Source organism: Nicotiana tomentosiformis, chromosome 6, assembly GCF_000390325.3.
Source record: "Nicotiana tomentosiformis chromosome 6, ASM39032v3, whole genome shotgun sequence".
Classification (NCBI taxonomy): domain Eukaryota; kingdom Viridiplantae; phylum Streptophyta; class Magnoliopsida; order Solanales; family Solanaceae; genus Nicotiana; species Nicotiana tomentosiformis.
In genome coordinates, this window is record NC_090817.1 from 53,447,971 (window position 1) to 53,467,510 (window position 19,540).

Below are 19,540 nucleotides of genomic sequence, written 5' to 3' on the forward strand. Positions count from 1 at the left end.
TTTAATCGCTCCTTAATGATCTTGACCTTCTCCATAGCTTGATGTACGAGGTCTGGTACATGTATAAATGAAAGCAATGCATAATGAAGTAAGTCAGTAAGATTTCTCGGAATGTCATAAGATCAATATTCCTTCGGATAAACTTTAGCAACTTACGTATTTTTCTAATACCCATGAACAGAAGATATAATAATATGACACATGGGGAATCAAGAACATAGGCACCCCTAGTACTTCTATGAATAGAGTCATTTATGAAAGTTCCGCGTTTGCACGTTTTATTTGTATCATATGGATCATGCCAAAAGGAAAGAATGGATAGCTTTAACATACCTCAACTCGGCAATGCAACTCAACAACAAGCTTCTGACACCTAGCGCGCCAACCATATAACAAAGAAATATGTGTACAACTTAGATGGCGGTGGTATATCACGTTTCTCAAATGATAACTAGATTCTAAAATAAAACGGTTAGCATTTCCCCTGATTTCACTGCTCTCTCGAGCCTACTATAGGCGAGATACAAACACAATACAATCAACAACTCAAAAACAACCTAACTACAATTCGGGACCTTCAATACAACAAAACCCCTAAATATACCATAACACACCCAATCAATAAGTTATCAATTGACCTGAAATTGCAACGACGAGCGACCAGCCTACTACCCTACCACATGTGGCATTTCTCCACGCCCTTCATCCTTCCAAAATCCATAAATTTGTAGCATAATAGGCCAATACGAGTGGACTACAAAACAGTCCACTAAAAGTGAAATAAATCAAACTCACGTCTTCCGATCACCGTCCCGTGAGTTTTAATTATTAGGAAACGAATGTATCAACCTTCTTTGATATATAAAAGCTTAAATACAGAATGTAGACGTTTTTATAACTATTAAGTACCTTCCAAAACTCAAACTACAAAGAAAAAGAGAGGCGATATAGCGATACTGATCGTTCTAATATTATCGCTTCTTGATTTCGTACCCGGGATGTTAATTTTCTTTGAAACCCTATAAGAGAGCTTAAGGATATTTTTATGGGTTTTCGCTAGTTGTGTGCTATGGAAAAATGAATATAAAGACGACCTAAGACCTTAATATATCATGTTTGGAAAAGTCAAAGAGGTGCTAGTTTGGCACCCTCTCATTGGCCCATCTTCCGATGCTTATATCTTTTTATTCGGATGTCGTTACAAGGCAAATCCTTAGTCGATTTTTCCGCAACTTAAATCTGACTTTTCCCAAACTTTATATTTTCTATCCAAATATCATATATAGTCATATTATGACTTTAAACCTATTTAAATGATAATTAACAAGTCTTATATTCATTATATTTCACCTTGGGATGCACAGGGTGTAATACCTATGCCCATGATTCGGCGGGACGAGCGGAAATCCCTCTGAATGTGACCCTTCATACCGCAACTGTAGCATATAGGTAGTTCCATGAAGACGGGCCCAAAGTTCATCTTCCCACACTTAGGGCATGGGGGCCTCCGATGCTGCTGGAATCTCCCTCCAGGTCGACCCTGCTAGTGGAGTCTATTGTTGCCCTGACTGGGCCCGGATGGTTGTGCACTCATCCAAGATTGAGCGAATGACTGAGATGGCCCTGATGACCCTCCCCTAAATGTCGACCTACCACCACCAGAAGAACCACCCAAGTTGCCCGCGGTCCGGGCCTTGCTGCTACCCTCACGCTCCCTTCTATTTTTCAGTTTACGGTCCTCTTAACTTGAGCAAACACCACCATCTTCCCATAGTTCATATCATAATTCAAGGCAGCTGTAGCAGCCTCATTAATAACCAAAGTGGCTAAGGCCCTACACAAACCGGTGCACTATAGCCTCCATAGTGGGCAACATGTGAATAGCATACGTGGGCAGGCACGCGAACTCCATATGGTACTCCCACACATTCATGCTACCCTGCTTCAGGCTCTCAAACTTAGCGGCACGGGCTGCCTTAGTCTCGGTAGGCAAGAAATTATCCATAAAGACATCAATGAACTCACTCCACCTCGCCGGAGGGCTCCCCTCCTCACGGGACTCATCCCACATCTCAAACCAAGAATAGGCCACCCCTTTCAGGTGGTAGGAGGTCAACTCTACTCCCTCTATCTCAGTAGCATGCATAACTCGGAGGGTCTTGTACATCTCATCAATGAAATTACAGGGGTCCTCCTAATAATCAATACCTGTGAACACTGGAGGATCCAATGGGAGGAACTTGTTCACCCTAGAACTAGCGGAATCCCCTGGCTGACTAGAAGAAGCGGGTGCAACATTTGTTCTCTAGACCTGGGAAGCCACTATCTGAGCCAACATCTGTATGTCTCCTCGAAGATCCCCATTACATACACCGGGATCGGAAGCTGGGGCTGGAGATGGAACTGGATTATCAGTTGGAGGGACCAATGCACCCTCAGTAGGTGTAGGAATTGGTGAAGTCTGAGCAGGAATAGTAAATTGAGGCAGTGTAGTAATTGGGGGAATATCCTCACCCCTCGGGTGCTCACCTGCATCATCAAATATAGAATCCACAACCACTCCTGGGGTGACATTGGCTCCTTGGCCAGTTCTTGCTTTCTTCCTAGGCGCTATGTACTGAAAGGTAGAGCAAAGCATGAGTTAAAGGAGGAGCAATCGTACAATCAGCTTTATCACACGATCGAGAACATCAAAGAAGAGTATTATTCCTAAATGCCCAAGTAGCCTCCTAATTATAGATGTGGTTGACAACACACTGATAAGAAGGACTATACTAAACACGGTTCTGAGACATCCTAGGACACTTTAAAACATTAGGCTCTGATACCAAGTTTGTCACGCCTCGACCTCGGGGAGCGCGACCGGCTATCACCCAAGATAACCCGGCCGAGCAAGCCTGCTAGATTTCCATCTACCCAACTCACGCATAAATAAAGAGAAGGTAAACTTCATTAATTAACACCAAGAGGGTTCAGGAACAACACTAATTCCATCACTATTTGTTACTTCATTTATAAAGTCTCAAAATACATACACTTTCATAGTTGAAGTGGAATATGTAATACACATAAGACAATACTATCTTGACCTTCCCAATACCAATAAACAACCCACACCATGTCTACGGAGCCTCTAATAGATACATAAGAGTATAATGATAGTGTCAGCAACAAGGCTCCGGCTATACCTCAAAACATAATACACATACAACAAAAGATGCACGACCCCGAAATGAAGTGGGGCTCACCAAGCCAACCGAAAAGAGAGTGTACCACTATCACTGGTCAATGTCGTCCGTTGTGGAACCACCTACATCCATTAAAGATGCAGCGCCCCAGAAACAAGAATGTTAGTACATGTCGAATAGTACTAGTATGAAAACGAAACACCTATGCAAGGACATGGGAATACAACATGAATATGATGAATCATGGTAACAATAAAAGGCTTAGCTAGCCGTTAAAACCATAGCAAATTTATTAAGAGCTTTCAATAACATTTATAAATTCTTAAATCGGGGATCCTCTACAACTACCTTTACACAAAGCGGCCATGCCGCCTCACCCCAATGTATGCGGGTAGAGGTACAATCACAATACCAGAAACTCTACACAAAGCGGCCCTTCCACCTCACCCCAATGTATAATGGTGGAAGTTTATTCAGAAGACCACAAACTCAACACAAAGCGGCCCTGCCACTTCACCCCCAATGTATGTGGGTGGAAGTGTATTCACAATACCACAACTCTACATAAAGCGGCCCCGCCGCCTCACCCCAATGTATGCGGGTGGAGGTGTATTCACAATGCCACACTTCGGATTCCCAAAATGATAATAGTTGGTACAAAAGTGCTCCCTTTCAAATCAACCATTTGGCACCTTTGGCCTTAGCAAGAGTAGGTTCATAAGGTTTCATCATATGAGAAATAAGTGTTTAATCATGTTGATTTCATACAAGATCTTCTTCCCCAAAGGGGTATAACATAATTAAGTCAACAATCGAGAATCATTAACACACGAGGGTTCTGACATGTTATGCCAATCAGAAATCAATTTTACTAGTTTGAATACCCCACATCAATAGTGTTCCAAATTCAAAATTCACACAATGGAGTTTTGTAAGAACACGAGAATTCCAATACCAAAAAAAGAGTGTAGCCTTCATACCTCGCTTTGAGCTTTCTTTAATTCACTACACAGTTTCGAAAATCCTAGCAACTTTGATCTATTTAGAGACATAGCAAAATTGAACATAAATTAGGAAGATATTCATGGTTTCAGCTCATTTGAGCATTTTATCAAACACTAGGTGTGCGAATTTGATCACAAGGTTCTTCTACAAGATTTTCTTCACTCCACAACTAATTCAATACCAATAGTTTACTCATACTAGTTCAATTACCTCCCCACCATCTGTATAACTACATGCATTGATAACTAACAACTCTCATACCCAAGAATTGTGCGGCCCACGAAATGATTATGCGGCCGCATACTGGACAGCATAATGGTCCGAAAATTTGCCAAGATTTAGGCTTCAGTCTGCGGTAGATTTGCGGTCCGCAGATCAATTCTGCAACTACAGAATGGACCGCAAAAATGCCCGACACTTCAAAAACATTTCTTCAACTCCCCAACGTACTATTCTACAATCATCAACGCATAAGTCTACCTCAGCATCACGAAACCCCGGGTTTATTGGGGCCTTACATCATCCCCGCTTAAGATCATTTGTCCTCGAATGAGGATCAAAATTCATCATTAGCACCCAATGTGACTCGGCTACTATAACACACACCAACAGTTCTAAATGTTTGACTAAATCCCTAGATTTCCAGAATTTTGCCAGAGTCTCCCCTGTAATTGCGGCCTATCCACCTGCCATAGAATCTCAAAAGTAGTCCTAACAACATAACCACAACACAACGATATAAAACAACAACGAAACAACACCGGCCACAATGCCATTAAATATTACATTACCATGGAGGAGCAACCACAACATAAGCCATACAGGGAAAACATAGTTTATAGAAAGTTAGCTTTCAACATCATGGACACAATTACATAGCTATTCAAATAAATTATGATACTTCTTCTTCATCTCTTCCTTAAGTGCGGCGGAAGTGGCTTGAGCTCAAGTTGTGGCGGCTCGATAATTGAAGGCTTAGCGTGAGGAGTGACTCTATTCTCTAAGTCAAGAGAAATCTTCTTTGGTGCATAAGTGTATGACCCAAGCCCTTCCAATGCATTCACCGATTCCACGTATCCTTCCATGTCCTCACCATCAAAACTTACCAAAATAGCCGCCAATGCCTCACCAAGGCATTCCTCTTCCATCTTGACCTCGAATGCATCCTCTACCTCATCAACAACATCAATGAATGAGATACTCTGGTATGCATGTGGCCATCTCATATTCTTACTTGCTTGAAAGGTAACTTCTTCATCATTAACTCGGAACTTGATCTCATTTCATTTCGAGTCCATGAGTTCCCTCCAGGTAGCAAGGAAAGGTCTCCCCAAGATGATAAGGATCTCTTTATCAACATCACAATCAAGAATAACAAAGTCAGCCGGGAGGAGAAACTTCCCTACATTCACAAGCACATCATCAACTATTCCCACCGGTCGCTTTATTGAACGGTCGGACATTTGCAACCACGTACATGTAGGCCTAGGCATACCTAATCCTGTTTGCTTGTAAATAGCAAGGGGAATTAAGTTGATGCTAGCCCCATTATCACAAAGGGCTCGTGCAAAGTCACGCAACCCAATAGTGCATGGAATGGTGAAGGCTCCCGAGTCTTCTTTCTTTTGGACGACGGTTGTTGCAATGATGGAACTAACCCGGTGAGTCACATTCACCACTTCATTCTTGGTGGTTTTCTTTTTAGTGTTCAAGTCCTTCAAGTACTTAGCAAAACCCGGCATCTCTTGAAATGCTTCCACAAATGGAATGTTCACAGATAATTGCTTTAGGATGTCATAGAACTTTTTGAGTTTGCTATCATCAACCTTTCTAGCTAGTCTTTGAGGGAAAGGAGGAGGAGGTATAGGAATTGGTTCTAGAGTTTTTGGTGCCTCTATTACCATTCCCTTAACCTCTTAATGGTTCACTTCTTGAGATCTCACCTTTTTCAGGAGTCTTTCAACTTCAACAACATTTGGCACCTCAACTTGAGCCTCGACTTCTTGTTCAGAATCTTCCACTTCGACCACTTGTTCATTCTCTCCTTGAAGTAGTTGCCCACTTCGAGTTATGATTTCCATACAATGAGAGAGAGAGGGTTCAAGAGGGAGGGTCTAAGTTTTCATCAAATTGATCTTCAATCATCACCCAAAGCCTTGGAAATATTCAAGTAGAGTACCAAATTCTTCATCCAAAAAGGTAAGACTTCATCACCCCAGCTCTTAATTTCAAACATAGCTATAATGGGGTATTAATAAGATGGTCCATGGGTGTGGGGGTTGTTTATCTCGCATGCATGTGATAAAGAGTGTGGAAAAAAAATAAGAACTGAACTAGAAATATGAACGTTTTCCTAATTTTGGGTTCAATTTGTATATTGCTAAATTAGGTTGAGGTGGCTAAGGGTTTCAGAAAATTGTAGAGTCTAAAGAAGCGCAATTGAGGTATGTTGGCTAAACTTTCTCTCTTGGAATTGAATTCCATAATGTTTCTGTAAGTTTCAAAGTGTGAGTTACGTATTAAAAGGTTATGGCTTTGAGTCGTGTTTCAGTGAAAGTTAGAATTGTCTAAAAGCTTTTGTACTAAATTCATGCCCATTAGTTGCTGCTTTAACTAATGCTTTGATTTATAAATATATCCAGTGTGATTCGAGTTCTATATACTCGTGTGTTGAAATTATACATTGTCATTTTTGGGGGAGAGTATTGCAAGAGTAAATGGTGTATTGACAGTTTATGATTTTTCATGTGTTTCTATTGTTGGTTGGTATGCTTCATTTCTAGTTACTGTTAAGAGTGTAATGCAACTTTGTGTATCTTGAAACCCATATCATATTCACGGTGCTAGAATATTCTCATTTCGAGTTAAACTGATTTTCCCTACATTCCAAGAGACGACTGGTGTCACATAAGTGCTATCTCTCTTTGAGGCCTACTATTGCCAAACAAGGCACGTATGGAATGAAACAATTGTTGTTGTCCTTTTCCTGGCTCATATTATTCCAAGAATAACTAACGCTAATGTCTTTATCCTCCAAACCATGCCTCCCATATGTCATATATCTAAAATGACTCATTTATTTAAATCTCCTAATCATGAACCTGATCCCTACATTATCTATGCCTACTAGGAAACTCTATGACTCATTTGTTGAACCGATGGTGTCACCACAACGAATCCCCATGTCAGTGCTATTAGTAGTGACCTTTATGTCTCTTAGGATATAACCTCCTGAAAGGCCGTGCTCAGCACGTTGATGGATTCTTGAATATTTCTAGCGAATCTCAAACCTCGTTGTTCCTTTATGTAGCAAATCTATCGAGTATTGTAGGTTCAGGCATCTCAAACAAAAAGCATCATCCCGTGATCAAATATATGGGATAGGAAATTTTATGGTCATAGTCAAGCTAGCACATCTTAGAGAAATTGTTGGAGGTTGCCAAAGGTTTAGTTTGGGTATTCGGCATGGAGATTTAGAGTTGAAGAAAGTGAATGGGTTATTCTAAATATTTTTTGCATGAGGATGCTATGTGAATTGTCAATAAAGGTAAAGTATGTCTCACATTAGGCCTTATGAAATTTTGAAAGGAAATAGGCTAAACTATAAGTATGATGTTTCCCTATTATTGTTCTTCGTGTACCCGGTATTTCATGTGTCTATGTCTAATAAGGTGAAGATAAGGAATAATGGGATTGTGAGGAGCAACTATTTGCTATCCTTGTTAGAAAAGTCCGGGAGTTGAGATTGTCTCCGTTAATGTGTTATGGCGAAGTCTGTAAGTTGAGGAGACCACATGTAGGGGCAAAAGTGTTAAGGAAATAAAATGTTCCCACTTGAGTGTATAGTTAAATGATTGTGATTTGAAAGGTACTTCTGTGTGTTATGATTTAAATATGTGCAGCTCATGTCCAGATACCACTCTTGATAGTATAATGCATGTAATGATGAGATTAGTGACGTTGTTATACATGGTGATGCTGTGTCAAGTTGTGGATGTATTGTTAGGAATTGTTTTGGTGTTACTCTGGCAGGTGGATAGGCCCAGTTACAGGGGAGACTCTGGCAAAATCCTTTGAACTTTAGGGAGTTAGCCAAATTTTGAAACTACTGGTATGTGTGAACAAACAGTTGAACCACATTGAATGCTGACGGATTTCGACCCTCATTCGAGGATGAATGATCCTAAGCGGGGGAGAATATAACACCCCAAAAAATTTTGAAGTATTTCAGTGTAAAGCCCCGTAATTTTTGCAAGTGAATTCAAGTTTTCGTGGTGCCGGAGTAGGCTTACGTGTTTGAGGATGGTATAAGATCTTCGCGGCTTGCAAGCTCGCCGCGATTCGGACTTTTTGGATTAAACAATGCACCGGAAAGTAAAGATAAATTTTTGGCGGAAAAGCGCGTTTATGCGGCAGCCCATTATGCGGCCGCATAATCACTCTGCGGACCGCATAATGGCCGCAGAGTGAAGCAGTAAGTTTGGCCAACTTGAGGTCAGTTTTGCGGTCGATTATGCAGTCGCATAATCGATATGCGGGCCGCATATCGATCGCATAATCCCTCTTGAGTTTTTGCGGAGGGAGTTCTGCAGTGCATTATGAGACCACAGAACGAGTATGCGGACCGCATACTGGTCGCATACCTGGGCCATAAGTTCAGGCCCCTGAGGGACATTTCTACGGTCACTTTACGGACCGCATAACCATTATGCGGTCGCATATGCAACCGCAGACCTGTGTCGGGGCACCATTTTTCTTAATTTAAAACCCGACCCCCATTCCGTTAAAATACCCCTTAGGTCTATTTTGAGCTCATTTTCATATGTTTCTAGAGTGAGAGAGAGAGGGTTCAAGAGGGAGGGTCTAAGTTTTCATCAAATTGATCTTCAATCATCACCCAAAGCCTTGGAAATATTCAAGTAGAGTAACAAATTCTTCATCCAAAAAGGTAAGACTTCATCACCCCAGCTCTTAATTTCAAACATAGTTATAATGGGGTATTAATAAGATGGTCCATGGGTGTGAGGGTTATTTATCTTGCATGCATGTGATAAAGAGTGTGGGAAAAACAAATAAGAAGTGAACTAGAACCATGAACGTTTTCCTAATTTTGGGTTCAATTTGTATATTGCTAAATTAGATTGAGGTTGCTAAGGGTTCCGAAAAATTGTAGAGTCTAAAGAAGCGCAATTGAGGTATGTTGGCTAAACTTTCTCTCTTGGAATTGAATTCCATAATGTTTCTGTAAGTTTCAAAGTGTGGGTTACGTATTAAAAGGTTATGGCTTTGAGTCGTGTTTCAATGAAAGTTAGAATTGTCTAAAAGCTTTTGTACTAAATTCATGCACATTAGTGGTTGCTTTAACTAATGCTTTGATTTATAAATATATCCAGTGTGATTCGAGTTCTATATACTCGTGTGTTAAAATTGTACACTGTCATTTATGGGGGAGAGTATTGCAAGAGTAAATGTTGTATTGATTGTTTATGATTTTTCATGTGTGTTTCTATTGTGGGTTGGTATGCTTCATTTTTTTTTGGGAAGAAACCATTTGTGTTTGAAGTTTCCATTTCAAATGGATTTGAAGTATATGATTTTTAAAATATCCTATATGTTGATACTTGATGGTGATCTTTGAAATTGAAAGAGGTGAAAGAGTGGGATATGAAATCGGCCATCGTGCCAGAAATAAAGAATCTTGTGAATGGCCTAATGAGCCAAGGAAATATTGTCGTTGTGAATGACTGGAAATAATAATGAGAATTCATACAATGTGAAAGATGTTGAGGTGAGTACAATTGTATTTATGATATTTCTGTTTGCAAATCAAATCAAAACTATTTTTGGGAGCATCATTAGCAATACCGAGGAAGGGTGGGTCATAAGGCCCATACCTGAAACTACATGTGCCGGTGTAGGGGTGGATTGTGATATTATTTGATAGCATCCTAGGAAGCTCAAATCTATTCAAGGTCAAGAATGAAGTTTTGGAATCTCAAAGAGGGTCTTTAACAAGATGTCAAGCTAAAGAGTTGCAAAACAAGGTCATTAGACTTCAAGTGCAAATAAAGAAGTTGTTAATTGGGATGGAGAGCTCAAGGATAAAGGATATGAGTTGTCTAGGTATTATAATTATTTTATGGTCTAAATTCATGTCCAAGAAAAGGTGGATTAGATCCCAAGAGACATCCTCTAAAGAAGGTCCAAATCAGGCCACTATTGGACCTATTTGGCACCTAAAAATGTGTCCAAACTTGCAGCCCAATAAGTCCTACATGAAGCCATATTTTTATAACATAAAAAGGACTTAATTTCTACCCAAGAAAGGTTCAATAGGCGTGATAGAAGTTGGGTACAAGTTGGTGCCAAGTTGCTTGCAAGTTGCCTTCAAGATTTCCAAGATCCTATCCATGATTGGTTTGCGACTTTCAAGATTCTATCCAAGATTGGTTTTAACTTATTTCCTTATATTTTGATACTAGATTTATTGCTTTCATAGGTAGTTAAGGTTATGTTTTCCTTTTCCTAAGATTTTTGGAGTTAGTTTCCAAGATTGACTTGGTTTTTGTTTCCTAGTGTTTTTCCTTTTCCTATGGTATTTGGACTTGTTGTCCAAAGTAGTTTAAGACTTTATTTCCTTGTTTTTATGTAGGAATTTCGTGACCCCCTCTCTATATAAAGGGGTGTCGTCTTTGTTTTTAGATTTTAGATTATAGACAATATCAATAAAAATTATGAGATTGTTCTTGCACTCTTGTGTGTGGCTACTCTTGGATTTATTCTTTTAACCTTCAAGACTCAACTTATGGTGGTAAGATTAAACTCTTTCAAAATCTTAGATCACTTCTAGGTATTCAAGAAAGGTGAGAAGTTTAGGCTTATTGTTGTTCTTGTTATTCTAAAGGGTCGGATTTCACAGTCTATCTCTTATTTTTAATTCTCTACCAAAGGCGATTAGTTCTTTGTTAGCTAATTGTTGTTGTTAGGATTCAACTTCAAGAATAGACTTCTTGAATTCAAGAAACTCTTTCTTGAATTCAATCTATCTTTAATTTTCCGTTGTTTTTTTTTGTTTCTTTATTTTCTTTTAGTTTTCGTACGTTTTTTGATTTTCTTTAATAATTCTTGGACCCCTATCGTGTTGTTATCAAGTGGTATCAGAGCATAGGCTAATCAAGATTTCAATCTTGATAATCTTGGGAGGTTCTTGAGCAAAATAAAACAAAAAAAAAAACCAAAAAAAAAATGAAAATCAGCCAAAAGAAAAGCATTATGGCTCATTATTATTTGTAGAATTCAAGTATTATTTGGTTTCCAAGTGAAGGAAGGAAACAAAAAGAGGGGATCCTAGTTCTGAAGATTAAGGTAACCTCTTTCCTTATTCTTGTGGGTTTTGGGTTTCCTAAATTCTTTCCTTATTTTTTTTTCTATATAACCAATTCCTATTCTTCCAAGGTCAGGTCCTTCACTTTCCTTTTTTTTTCTAACTCCACATTCTTATCACTAAGGGTTGTGACTAGTAAGGTTTATTAATAAATCTAAAGATTAACGACCAAGAGTTGCTTTAAGTGAAAAAAGGCAAGAGAGGCGAGAACATTAGAGGAAAAAGCCAAATTTGAGAGATACATAATTCTTCTAATATTTGTTCAAAATGTTTCAAACAGGTAGTTATAGTGAAAGGAGACGAGCTATGACTCAACAACTTGAAAAGTCGAACTTACAATATACTGAATGGAAGGAAGACAATGGTAAAATTATTTTTTAAACAAGAGCTAAAGTGATGTCTGCGATTTGTGCTCTTAGAATTGACAAAGAGTTTGGCTATAACTCAATTAGCACTTATATGGTTGAAAAATTGAACTTGCCTTGTGTTGAGCATATTGAACCCTACATGTTGAGAGGAGTAAAGGTAGATAAAAGAGTGTTATTACTATTCTCTATTGGAAGGTATGAGGATGCGATCTGATGTGATATAATTCCCATGAATAATTATCATATCTTGTTGGGAAAGCCATGGTATGCCTATAGAAGAGCTTCATATAATATGGAAAAAAAATAGATACTCTTTTGAGGTTAACGGGAAGAAACTTATTCTTGGACCTTTGACTCCCTCACAAATTTATGAAGATGAAAAGACTGTTAAAGAGAATATGGAAAAATATGAGAGAGAAAAGAATGAGAGGAGTAAGGGAGTGCATGTTGACATCCCAAGAGAGGAAAAAGGAGAGGTTGTATTCAGTGAAGAGAATGGGATGTCAATTGAGAAAAAGAGTGAGCTTGAGAGAAAAGAAAAGAGAGAAGGCAATGAGATAAGAATAATCTTTGAGGTAGAGAGAGAAAAACAAGAGGGTTTAAGCACAGCTGTATCAAGCCGTTTACTAATTGCTTGCTTCCTAGTCGAAGGCATCGCTGAAAGAAAACAAGGTGAATATTAGATATGAACACTTACTACTCAACTCTACGCACGATCTAGATTCAGGAAGAAGGTAACAACCCTAGATGTCACGTAGCCTCCTGATTATAAATGTGGCGCGCTACACATCCATAATCAAAACTCTACTAGACACGGCTCATAGACAACCCCTAGGACAGACTTGCTCTGATACCAAGTTTGTCACGACCCAACTGGAGGGTCATGACTAGCACCCGGGCCATACTTGCCGAGCACCAACGTACATTTTATCTAACCTTCCTTATTATCTTTAAGGGCCGACAAGACCAATATAAATGAAAGACATGGATCATGAACATCCAACAATGAAAGATAATGTCATGAACATACGTAACATGGGACGACAAGACTGTCAAGAAACTATATATAAGGTACGAGCTACCATGGTGCCATGAAAGACTATACAACAAAAATCAGCCGACAAGGCATTCCAAACCATACATGAGTCGACACCTGTCTATGAGCCTCTAAAAGAACATAAGTGCTACAACATTGCCGGAATAGGGCCCCGACATACCCATAATGTCTATAACAAAAATGCATACCAAGATCACGGCAAGTCCGGAGAAAGGATCTTGCCAATAACGCTGAACCGGATAGCCTACTGTGATGGGGGAGCTGCGTCTACCCGTCTATCAGGACCTGCAGCACGACATGCAGCGTCCACAAATAAATAGGACGTCAGTACGAATAAAGTACTGAGTATGTAAGGCAGAATAGCATAAGTAAGAACAATAATGTAAACAGTGATAGGGAATATACAACCTGTGACATCTGGGTACCTTTGAGGGCTACTGACATGAAATACATGATACATACATATATATATATACATAAACGTTTAAAACATATGCCTTTGTGGGCATCATCATCATCATATCGTACCCGGCCGTAATAGGCTCGGTAAAACGTACCCGGCCATCATAGGGCTCGGTAGAATCGTACCCGGCCACGTGGAGCTCGGTAAAACCCAACTGATCAGTGGTTGCACAATAGGTGCCATACCCGGCCGACTATAGCGCGGCTCGGTAGAGTAAAATAGATACATATATATGATGCATGCTGGACTCGTTGGAATCATATTTTGAACCTTTCGGAGTGACGTAAGGTCGGTATCCTTCGTACACGTTATTAGGATTAACTCTTCATCAAGAATCTTATAAGAATCAGGAACTACCAACAACATTGATAATATAAGAATAAGAGAAGTAACATCAATATCAATCGTTTCATAAGAAGGGCAGCAATGTAAGTACTGCTAGCTTCTAAGAGTAGAGTATCTTTGGGAGCTCGTTCATTACATTATGTACAATTGGAGTCGTGCAAAAGAATGAAGGGGATAGCCTCACATACCTTGTATATACTGCCCAACCTCAAGCTATGCAAATGTCACGACTCCTTAGTCTACAATAAAAGAAATGACACTATCATTATCGTTTAAGCGTCGTAACTATTATGTATCGACCGCAACCTATTTTACGATGAAACGGACAGCACCTCCCCTATTTATATGACTTCACACAAGTCAATACAATCACCAAACAGCCCAAACAACATCATTAATAATCATATTGAGCCTCCAAAACAGTCCACCAACTAACAACATTACTACCAAGCCTTTCGATATATATTTCACAAGTTCTAGCATCAACGACTTAGCCACAACTTGGATAATCTTAAATATATATAGAGTAAGAGGTTCATTACCTTTAAACAGAAAGAACAACTCCAATTTGACCTTAATTTTCCACGAAATATCCCTTCAATTCTGCCACAAGAACAAGGAAGCGAAACTAGCAATTAATTCGGGTTTTTCGGCACTAGAATTACTTTAGAAGACTTAAAATCACCTAGGGTTGATATTAAAAACTTGAAGGTGTATTTACAGAACATAAAGCACTTAAAACAACCTCCCACACGAGCTGGAACAACACAAAAATCAGCAACAACAAGAAAAACAAGAAACTTACTAGCACCACGGGATTCCCGACATTTGATTTGTGTTGTTTGCCCTTTGTTTGGGTCTTGGATCATGAGAGAACCTTGAGAGAATGTTTTTAGGGTTATAAGGTCTGAATATACTGAAAAATAATGACTTAAAACGGGGTTGAGTTATCTTATATATGTCCAAATGTCTTAAACCGCCTTTGTGGGCCCCATAGAGAGCAGCTTGGCGCACTCTCGCGAAAACGCGAATATCTCTCTATTCCGAGATCGTATCGACGAACGGTTTAATGCGTTGGAAACTAGACTCATAGATCTTCAATTTGATAGGTAGATCACCCCATAATTCCAAGCACATTGGGAGTAAAATGCAGTAACATTTAACCTAAAGTTTAAGTTAAATTATAAACCTAAGTTGCGACAACTTTTATCGACTTTTGTTTCATAACTTGCTTGACTTAAAAACTTATGATACGGATATTATATGATTTAAATACATTAAAACATTACCTCTTGGGATAATTAATCACCTCTAGTGTTACCCGAAAATACGGGTTACAACATCCTTGATTAGCTTAACTTCAAATACTTGTTAACCACTCTTATACACCCTTGTATCGTTTAAGACCAATAGGATTAACTTATTATCATCTCAAAGATAATCTCTTCTTGGATTTACGTCGACTACCTTACGGCGTGATCTATGATATGCGAATTTGGGTTGTAACATCCTCTCCCCCTTAGGAACATTCGTCCTCGAATGTAAGGGTTTATGGGGTGTCTAACTCATCGTGGATTCCGACGGAGATTTCCGGCTGAGTTTCCCTTATAAAATGGACACTAGCCAAACTTGCAAGCAGTTAAACCCAACCTATGGCCATACAAGACTATACAAAGCATTATGGATATGTACATTATCTGCATATCACCATTTTGTATTAAAAAAAAGAGTATTCACAAGCTATTGCTTACCTCATAGAGCCGTTTCACCTTATAATGCGTCCTTCTTTCCCCCGGTATCCTCGTTATTTTCACTCTGGAATAGGTAAGGGTATTTAGACTTCATCTCCTCTTCTGCTTCCCATGTCATTTCTTCTATATTCTTGTTCCTCCATAATACTTTCACGGAAGCTACATCCTTTGTTCTCAGCTTGCGGACTTGTCGATCTAATATAGCCACTGGCAGTTCATCATATGATAGATCCTTTGTAACTTGTACATCTTTGATAGGGACAACCCGAGAAGGGTCTCCAATACATTTCCTCAACATAGATACATGGAATACCGGGTGGACAAATTCCAATTCAGATGGCAATTCTAACTCGTAAGCAACCTGTCCAATTCGTCGAAGAATTTTGTACGGCCCAATATACCGTGGACTCAACTTACCCTTCTTCCCAAAACGCATAACACCCTTCATCGGCGAGATCTTCAGGAAAACCCAATCACCAACCTCAAATTCCAGATCACGACGTCGGACATCGGAATAAGATTTTTGCCTGCTTTGTGCCGTCCTCAGCCGCTCTTGTATCAGTTTCACCTTCTCAATGGCTTGGTAAATCAAATCTGGCCCATATAATTCTGTCTCACCGACTTCGAACCATCCAACTGGTGATCTACATCTCCTCCCGTACAGTGCCTCATACGGGGCCATTTTAATACTGGAATGGTAGCTATTATTGTAGGCAAATTCTATAAGTGCCAGATGGTCATCCCAATTCCCCTTAAAATCTAGAACACATGCTCGTAGCATATCTTCCAGCGTCTGGATGGTACGTTCAGCCTGTCCGTCAGTCTGCGGATGGAATGCAGTGCTGAGATTTACTTGTGTGCCTAAACCCTTCTGAAAAGACCTCCAAAAGTTAGCCGTAAATTGAGCTCCTCGGTCTGATATAATAGATACCGGCACACCATGAAGCCTAACAATCTCCTTGATATACAACTTCGCATAATCTTCAGCCGTGTAAGTTGTCTTAACTGGTAGAAAATGGGCAGATTTTGTAAGTCGATCAACTATCACCCAAATGGAGTCAAACTTATGATAAGAGCGAGGTAATCCAATAATGAAGTCCATATTAATCACCTCCCATTTCCAGGTCGGAATCTCTATATTCTGAATCAATCCACTGGGTTTCTGATGCTCGATCTTTACTTGTTGACAATTAGGACACTGGGCTACAAATTCTGCAATAGACTTCTTCATGTTGTCCCACCAATACTGCTCCTTAACGTCATGATACATCTTTGTCGAGCCAGGATGGATAGAATATCGGGACTGATGAATCTCAATCATAATCTTCTCTCGCAACCCTGCCGGGGCCATCCTGTATGGAGGGATAGAGATCGGTTGAGTGTCAGGCAACGCATCAATGCTAAACTCAATCTCCCTTTCAGGAGGAAGGCCTGGGAGTTCATCTGGGAAAACATCTGGAAATTCATTGACCACGGGGATGGATTGTAGAGTAGGCGGCTTCGCCTCCACATCCCTAACACGAACAAGATGATAAATGTAACCTTTTGAGATCATCTTCCTTGCCTTAAGATAGGAAATAAACCTACCTTTCGGCATAGCAATGTTCCCCTTCCATTCAATGGTGGGTTCACCCGGAAACTGAAACCTAACCATCTTCGTACGATAGTCAACAGTTGCATAGCATGAGGCCAACCAGTCCATTCCCATTATCACATCGAAATCAACCATTTCTAACTCAAATAAATTTGCCGAGGTTTGACGACTACAAATCATCACAGTGCAACCTTTATATACCCTTCTAGCAATCACAGAATCTCCTAACGGAGTGGATACCGCAAGTGGTTTACTTATCAATTTAGGTTCAATGCCAAACTTATTAGCCACAAAGGGTGTAACATATGATAAGGTAGATCCTGGATCAATTAGCGCATATACATCATAAGAAAACACAGACAATATACCTGTAACAACATCCGGAGACGATTCGAGATCTTGTCGACCTACTAGAGCATAGGTTCGATTTTGAGCACCACTCGAACTCGGCACTGAACCTCTACCTCTACCACGACCTGTCGACTGCTGAAAACCTTGTGCTGGAGGTCGAACTGATGAGGAAGAACCAGACACAGATCCAGTCGGTCGAGCCATACCACCACCTCCTCTGTTAGGACAATCCCGCATCATATGGCCAGGCTGTCCGCAAGAATAGCACGCATCGAAACCTCGACGGCACAGTTCCAAAGTGGGCCTTGCCGCACTGATCACAACGAGGTGTTGGGGGTCTCGTCTGACTCGTATCTCTATGAAATTGTGAACCTGATGCCCTCGAACTCTGACCTGAACCAGAATAGGTAAATCGATCATACCGAGGCCTCTGAAACTGTGGAGGAGCACTAGCTACAGGTGGCGCCGAACTCCTCGAAGATTGGGGCCTGATACTGCCTCTGAACTCATCAGAATACCCTGCAAATCTCGCCCTCTTATGCTGGCCCCTATCCTGCTCCCTATCTGCCCTTTGCTGGCGCTTACGATCCTCTAGGGTCTGGGCATAAGCCTGAATACGGGAAATATCCATGCCCTCTACCAAGGAGGCTGTTGTGCACTCATTTATCAGATGTGGTCCCAACCCGTTCACGAACAGATGCACCCTATCACTCATTTCGGCCACCATATGGGGAGCATACCTTGCTAAAGAATCAAATTGTATACTATACTCTCGTACACTCATATTACCCTGTCGAAGGTTCAAGAACTTATCAGCTCTTGCTCGTCGTATCTCAACTGGCAAGTAGTGACGAAGAAAGGCCTCAGAAAATTCCTTCCACACGGCTAGAGGAGCGTTCGGACCCCTAGATCTCTCCCAACTATCATACCAGAAAACCGCTAAATCCCGTAACCGATAAGAAGCCAACTCTACTGCCTCCGTATCACTAGCATGCATAACCCGCAATGTACGATGAACCTGATCAATAAATGTTTGTGGGTCCTCCTTGGGATCTGATCCGGTAAACACTGGAGGGTCTAGATTAATAAAATCATGAACTCTCGCACTAACCAGTTTATCAGCAACACCGATATTCTGCCTCTGAGCCTGAGCAGCTACCAAGCTAGTCAACAACTGCACTGCACTGTGCATATCGTGGTCTGTAGTGCCAGACGGTGGAACTGGATGTACTGGGTGCCTCCTAATATCCTCTGGAGGAGACGGAGAGGTATGAGACGGCATCTCACTCTGAGCCTCACTTTGGCCTGCTCTGGCTGGAGGGACCTGAATGTTACCCTCGCCCACAGCTGTATCAAGCCGTTTACTAATCGCTTGCTTCCTAGTCGAAGGCATCGCTGAAAGAAAACAATGTGAATATTAGATATGAACACTTACGACTCAACTCTACGCACAATCTAGATTTAGGAAGAAGGTAACAACCCTAGATGTCATGTAGCCTCCTGATTATAAATGTGGCGCGCTACACATCCATAATCAAAACTCTACTAGACACGGCTCATAGACAACCCCTAGGACAGACTTGCTCTGATACCAAGTTTGTCACGACCCAACTGGAGGGTCATGACTAGCACCCGGGCCATACTTGCCGAGCACCAACGTACATTTTATCTAACCTTCCTTATTATCTTTAAGGGCCGACAAGACCAATATAAATGAAAGACATGGATCATGAACATCCAACAATGAAAGATAATGTCATGAACATACGTAACATGGGACGACAAGACTGTCAAGAAACTATATATAAGGTACGAGCTACCATGGTGCCATGAAAGACTATACAACAAAAATCAGCCGACAAGGCATTCCAAACCATACATGAGTCGACACCTGTCTATGAGCCTCTAAAAGAACATAAGTGCTACAACATTGCCGGAACAGGGCCCCGACATACCCATAATGTCTATAACAAAAATGCATACCAAGACCACGGCAAGTCCGGAGAAAGGATCTTGCCAATAACGCTGAACCGG

At 40.5% G+C, this 19,540-nt stretch overlaps 1 protein-coding gene across 1 annotated transcript; it reads right to left on the bottom strand.

Annotated features, from left to right (window-relative positions):
• Window positions 1-5,476: 5,476 nt before the first annotated feature.
• Window positions 5,477-6,097, bottom strand: LOC104116909 (uncharacterized). Its single transcript, XM_009627870.2, has one exon. It carries the CDS (start codon window positions 6,095-6,097, stop codon window positions 5,477-5,479), a length of 621 nt encoding a protein of 206 aa, XP_009626165.2.
• Window positions 6,098-19,540: the final 13,443 nt, after the last annotated feature.